Below are 6,915 nucleotides of genomic sequence, written 5' to 3'. Positions count from 1 at the left end.
GTTCCTCTGCATTCTTTTCTTCTTTGTTTCTTAGTTCTTCCGTGTTATTCTGTGTTCTTCACTGTTCTTCTGTGTTCTTCTATGTTCTAGTTCTCTTCTTTCTGCCTCAGTTCTTCTGTGTTCTTCTATGTTTGATGTGTTCTTTAGTGTTCTTCCGTGTTGTTCTGTTCTTCTTGTCTTGACCTTCCTCCTCATATCTGTTCTTCAGGTTCTGCTGGGGGAGGTGTCGTCCGGCCCGAGCATCACTCAGGTGGTGGTGAAGGAGCTGAAGGCCAGCGCCAGCGTTCACGACCAGATGCATTTCCTGGATGAAGCTCAGCCTTACCGGTACTGTTCCTGACTTTAATCAGACTGCAAACCTCACAGATTCTGATTTTAGAGCTCAAGGAAAAAAAATTTAAAGAATTTTTGGTTTTGAAAATCCTAAAATAAAACATAAACATTCCCTAAACTTGACCTGTGAGGTTTTATTTGAGCATTATTTCATAGACGGTTTAGATTTCGGACTCCCGTTTTTTTTATGTTTTGTGTGAAACCCCGTCGTCTGCTCCACAGCGCCCTCCAGCACCCGGCGCTGCTGCAGTGTTTGGCCCAGTGCACCGAGGTGACGCCGTACCTGCTGGTGATGGAGTTCTGCCCGCTGGTGAGTTTCAGACACATCGGACCTCCACAGAACCTCGGCTCTGTCTCCATCACAGAGTGATGAGGCTCACGCGTCTGTTTCAGAAGGATCGTGAGACCGAAACATTTGGAGCTTCAGGTTTTGTTTGAAGTCGGATCAGAAACCTGCTGACTCTGCAGTTATTTCCGCAGGAAATCCCAGATCTGGTCCTCACAGGAGTCTGGTCCTGCAGAGACCAGCTCAAAAACCTAAAAATGGAAAATATTTAGACTTCTAGCATCTTATTTAAGAACAGAGAAAACTGGAGGTTTAGCTGGAAGAGACGACGGGTTCTACAGAATCCAGTCTGAGCTTCTTCTGTGGAGCTGGAAGAGTTTTCAGGTTCAGGATTCAGTTCGTCCAGAAAGATGAGGGAGAAGCAGCTGAACCACGACGACAGACTTCCTGCACAATAATCCCGATCAAACAAAGACGTGAGGCGCAGATGTGAGCAGGCTGACCCTCTCAGATGGTCGGATTTCCCCGTTTATCTGCAAACTGATCCCCACAGATCAGATCTGCTGTTCTTTCATCAAGTCTCACTGGAAATAGATTTTTATGAAGTCCTGGCAAACGCTGCCCTCTGGTGGTGGCAGCGTTTTCACTCCTGTCCTCTGGTTTCCAGGGCGACGTGAAGGGTTACCTCCGGAGCTGCAGGGCCAATGAGAGCATGGCCCCGGAGCCGCTGATCCTGCAGCGGATGGCGTGCGACATCGCGGCGGGACTCCTGCATCTGCACAAACACAACTTCACCCTCAGGTAGCCGCTCGCCTCCGCTCGCACGCCACCATCCCCGCTGGAGCCCGGGAACGCCACGGCCACTTCCTGGAACAATATCCTGGTGCTGCCCGAGTGCGGCTCTCAGACTCCAGCATCAGTGATTTTGTTGCAGGCGGTGGCCACGCCTACCAAAGAAACGAGTCTATGTTTACATCTACATCCCATAATTATCTCCTGCAAACCGTGATGGTAACTGTTCTGCATCATCAGCGACCTGGCTCTCCGGAACTGCCTGCTGACCGCTGACGTCTCTGTGAAGATTGGAGATTATGGTCTGGCACACAGCAAGTACAAGGTAGACCTGATGAGCTTCTCTAGAACATTCAGATCTATGTTCACGTTTAACCAGAAATGTTTCCTCAGGACGATTACTTCGTGACGTCGGACCAGGTGTTCGTTCCGCTGCGATGGATCGCTCCAGAACTGCTGGATGAGGTTCATGGAAACCTGCTGGTGGCGGATCAGAACCAGCAGAGCAACATCTGGTAACCGGGTCACTCTCTCACCGTCTGTGTAGATTATGATGAAGGAAACCTTTGATTTTAGGTTTGAAGCTCTTTTCTGTGTAAAAATACTCACAAATGGTTATTTTTCTCCATCTTCAGTTTGGTTAACTTTAATCTAATGCGAGCGAACATTTCTTCAGACAGACTTAAACCAACACATTCTCATCTCCAACTCGTCCTTTTTTGACGTGCTGACTGTTTGTAAAATCAAGGTTCCGCAACCCTCGGGACCGGATGCAGTACTGGATATGGACTGGTCCTCGGAACGCGACCAATACCCAAACCCAGTATCGGTACTCTTACCCAGCACCAGAAGTGGCACTGGACGCGGTACCAGATGCGCTAACAGACGCAGTACCGGATCCACACTGGTACAAGATCCGAACCCTAACCTGGCACCATATGTGGTACCAGAAGCAGTACTGGACCCAAATCAGTACCAGGCGTGAACCAGGCCCGGACACGAACCAGTACTGGGTTAGGGTTGGGGTACAAGTACTGAGTACTAGTGGGTCTAACCCGGTACTCAGAGTTGGATCATGCAGCGGATGGAGTCCAACATCCCAGCGGGACTCCTGCATCTGCACAAACATAACTTCCCCCACAGGTAGCTGCTCACCGGGTTAGAGTACCGGTACTGGATAAAGGTTAGGTTACTAGTACTGGGTACCAGGTTAGACCTAGTACCGGTACTCTAACCCAACACCAGATGCGGTTCTAGATGTGGTACAAGACGCGGTACAGGACCCGAACCGGTACTGGACCCAAATCCGTACTGGGCACAAAACCAGGCCTGGACAAGAGCCGGTACTGGGTTAGGGTACCAGTGCGCTCTGCGTCCTGGTACTGGACTGGTTTCGGTTTGCGGCCCAGAGGTTGGGGACCCAGGATTTAATGGGAACAGCCAACGAATAGTTGGGGATACACAAAACGTCAAAAGTGAAGGGGAGGATCCTTAATAGAACGTCAAAATATGACAACGCGGTAGTGAGAATCTGTTGGGTAAACCTGTTTGAAAGCAAAAAAAAATCCAGTGGAGGAGTAATCTCATCCACCGTTGGTCTCTCTGGGCCTGAACAGTGTAAACTAGCATCCAAATAGGAGCAGAACATGTTCTGCAGTACCAGTTGAAAATGCTAGAGGCCACTGTTGAGTCAAATGTTTGCACCTCTGATGATTCAAGCTTACCAGTCCATTTTTGATCTGGCGTTTTAGGTCTCTTGGAGTGACCATCTGGGAGATGTTTGAGCTGGGGAACCAGCCCTACAGGCACTACTCAGACAGACAGGTGTTGACCTACGTTGTGAGGGACCAGCAGCTGCGTCTACCCAAACCGATGCTCAAAGTACCGCTAGCCGAGCGCTGGTGAGTCACATGCTTTCCGGTCTGTAATACAATAAATCTACACCTTGGTGAATGTCTCGACCTTTGGCTCCTCAGGTATGAGGTGATGCAGTTCTGCTGGCTTCAGCCGGATCAGAGACCGAATGCAGAGGAAGTCCACTTGCTGCTCAGCTACCTGTGTGCCAAAGGAGCTAGCGAGGCTGAGGAAGACTTTGAGAGGCGCTGGAACTCCATGCGCCCCAACGCTGGTTGCAACAGAAACATGTCTGCAATGAGCCGAGAGCACTCTGCATCCAACTCCTCCTCCTTTCCTCTGCTGGAGCAGTTTGTGTCGGGTGACGGGTACCACTCTGAGTCAGGAGACGACGTCCTGACAGTCACGGAGACCAGCCAAGGCCTGAACTTTGAGTACAAGTGGGAACAAGCGCGAGCAGAGCAGCCGTACCGAGCCTCTGACTCCTCCAGTTCTTTGAACGTGGCCAGCCGCCATTGTCAGGATGCCTTTTACCCCCCAGGCGGCATTGTTGGTGGCTGTCCTTTGGAGAGCCTTAACCATGGGATTTCTCCTTCTTACTATCAAGCCAAACATCTGCATGCTCCCAGCGTGCTCCCGGTCCTCAGTGCCCACAGCCCGTCTGTCAGCAGTGAATATTACATCCGCATCGAGGAGCCGGTGGACTGCAACATCGATCCAGAATACACCATGTGTTCCTACAGTCCGGACTATCCAGGCAGCGGCGGGAGCTTCCTGACTGGCAGTGCTGAGTCAGGTGAGTGCATGACCTGCCCCCTGCAGGCGGAAACCATGGGTCCCTACTGGTCTGCAGAGGTCCACAAAACGGACCTGTATGACTCTAACGACTCAAGTCCAGCCATCTCCTTGACTATGGAGCCACTTTTAGGACAAGTGTCCGACAGCAGCCCCCTGCAGCCCTGGGTGTCCAGTCACTACGTCTCCTACAAAGACCAAGATGGGGGTTACTACTACGAGCCCTCCCCGCCTTTAGGAGTAGACCACTATCTGCTTGGAAGTGAGCACCATCAGGAAAGCTGGGGGTCCAGAAGTCTCCGTCAGGCTCTGGGTGAGATGGAGTCCTCACCTGTGAACGGCTCACGCCGGCGGACTTACAGAGACTCGTACCTAGACACGAGTCAGACCTCCGTCCTGGGAAAGAGCGTGACGGGGGGCTACTACGACATGATGGGTTCTCTGAGGAAGACCATGCCCAGCCACACCAGGCACAACAGCCACTCTGTCAGCATCAACATGGAGACCCAGGGGGCGCTCTTCATCGGACACAGGGAGAGCGACTCGGAGGAGGACGAGGACGACATCTTCATCGAGAGACACAGCTGTAACACTTGGCCGTCAAAGCATCGCCACACCAGCGTGGGCCACCACAGACGAGCCAGTCACAGCTGCAGACAGGACGCCTACGCCGACTTCCACTACACCATGCCAAGTACGGACATCGAAGACTCCTGGCCGGAGGACCACAACCTGGTCTTCCACTCGCTGCCAAAACCCATTGACTACCTTGAGCCGCACCAGGCGAAAGATAACAGTGCCTGCCTCAGTCTGACCAACCCCATGGTGCCATCTGACAGCTGCAACGCCTACATCTACCTGTGCCATGAAGTGGACACGCAGCCAGAGTCCAGAGACTGCTGCCACCCTCAGTTTGTTGACCCTCTCACTGGCTTGTTGGTGAGGAACAACAGCTTTTGTCCCAGCTACAGTCACAGCAGCTACCTTACCGATAAAGCCACTGACATCCCCAACAGTGAAGAGCTGATCAATCTGTCACCAGCTCCTGGAGGTCCTATTGTGTCCAAACCGACCCCGAAGAAGCCGGAGGACTGCGAAGAGCGATATGCTGATCTGTCAGCTGATAAAACACAGCTCAAAGACAAGAGGGACGGAGCGATCAAAGAAAACCTCATGCAGAAACCACCAGAGCCTAGACTAGAGGAGGTGGCCCTGACCATGACCAAAGCTGCTCCGCCTCCTGCAGACAACATGCACGTGATGGTGGCCCTCATGGATCCTCCGTCAGAGACCAGTCCCAGTGCGGACAGCGGCGTGGAGCGCCGTGGCTCTACTGTGAGCCTCGCTGACATCCTGGACTGCAGCGATGAAGAGGACGACAACACGGATGACATCACCGACGTCACTTCAGGTATCTTTATCGACGAGGGCTCAGAGCTGAACTCTTCTCCTGCCTTCAAGTCCCTGCAGAAGCAGGTAGGAACTCCAGATTCGATGGAGTCCATGGACCTGCCCTCTGCTGCTGGGTCTTGTGACGGCCTCAGCCCCGCATCCTCACGTCCCTCCAGCTCACCTAAAGCCATGGACAGTGGCTACGACACCGAGAACAACGAGAGTCCCGAGTTTGTCCCCAAAGAGTCCCATGAACAACGGCCCTCGTCTCAAGGATTGCCGGCCCTCGAGGCAAGTCTGGAGGAAGACGAAGAAGCTGTATCCAACAATGATGAAGATTTAAAGACCTCAGGGTCTCTTTTACCACTCAGTGATAAGACTCCATACCGAGACTCCGCCTACTTTTCCGACTACGAGAATGAAAGGCAAAGCAAAGAAGAGGAAGACACCGAGAAAGAGGCGGAGGAAGAACCAACAGACGATGCTGGCAGCAAAGACCTGAAGTTCCAAACAGAATCCTGTTCTCCAGAGACCCCGGAGCAACCGTTAGAGGAAAACCACCAGCAGGAAGAGGAGGGGTCTGCCCAGGGACTCTCTGACTCCTCAGCTGAGGGGTTGCTGGATGAATGGATGCCCCATGAAGTGACTTCATCCATGGGAGACTGGGCAGCAGAGGTTGTTGGAGCCATGGAGGAGGCCATCGGCGCCCTGAATGGAGACTGTTCTTCTGGCGTTGAAGCTGATGACAGAAAGGAGGAGGAGCCTAAAGCTTCAGAGAAAAAAGAGGACAGACCTGAGGAGACGCCTGTGAAATCGAGTCACAACAGGCCGCCGGGGACGACTGGTGAACACCCCCACGTCCCGCCCAAAGACGAGGTGGCCTTGCAGCACACGGCACACGCCAGGCGCTTCCTCTGCTCATCCACCACGCCGCCGTCCACTCCACCTGCAATGGAGAGAACGCCTCCAGCTGACCTTGACGAGGAAGACACGGACGACAGCGACGAGTCGGACGAGGAGCTACGAACATACAGCGTGCAGGAGCAGAGTGGGGGGGAGGACAGCGAGGACGAGTGCCATCAGGTCCCCATCATAGTGAGCGACTGCAGCGAGGCCCACCAACTGCGCAGCCTCCTCAGGAGGCCGACGCCGCTGACGGCGGAGAACCTGGAGGAGGAGCTGGAGCGGCAGAAGAAAACTGTGACCTTCTTTGACAACGTTACTGTTTACCTGTTTGACCAGGTGAGAAGAAAAGAGGTCTTTAGCTACATCAGAAACATAGTTGGTACAAAGTGTATTTGGCATCAGGTACAGAGCTGTTGAGTTATGGTTCTGTTGTGGGAAAAGAACAAAGAAAATAGGGAGTAAAAGAAAACAGGAAAGATAAAGATATTTAGAGAAGAAAGAGGCGAATAGAAGATGACAGAAACTGCAACGTTTGCATCAGATGAGCGAACAGAAGG

General features: G+C 52.7%; 1 protein-coding gene across 1 annotated transcript in view; it reads left to right on the top strand.

Annotated features, from left to right (window-relative positions):
• aatkb (apoptosis-associated tyrosine kinase b) overlaps positions 1–6,915 on the top strand; it is a 30,866-nt gene that overhangs the window by 19,934 nt on the left and 4,017 nt on the right. Inside the window, exons 5-11 of the mRNA XM_024265021.2 lie at positions 209–327; positions 556–643; positions 1,287–1,420; positions 1,652–1,736; positions 1,805–1,926; positions 3,163–3,312; positions 3,388–6,694. Of these exons, the coding sequence (XP_024120789.1) occupies positions 209–327; positions 556–643; positions 1,287–1,420; positions 1,652–1,736; positions 1,805–1,926; positions 3,163–3,312; positions 3,388–6,694 (4,005 nt within the window). The remainder of the gene's footprint in view (positions 1–208; positions 328–555; positions 644–1,286; positions 1,421–1,651; positions 1,737–1,804; positions 1,927–3,162; positions 3,313–3,387; positions 6,695–6,915) is intronic.

This window comes from Oryzias melastigma, linkage group LG19 (genome assembly GCF_002922805.2).
Source record: "Oryzias melastigma strain HK-1 linkage group LG19, ASM292280v2, whole genome shotgun sequence".
NCBI lineage: Eukaryota > Metazoa > Chordata > Actinopteri > Beloniformes > Adrianichthyidae > Oryzias > Oryzias melastigma.
This window is presented reverse-complemented; position numbering and strand designations above follow the sequence as displayed.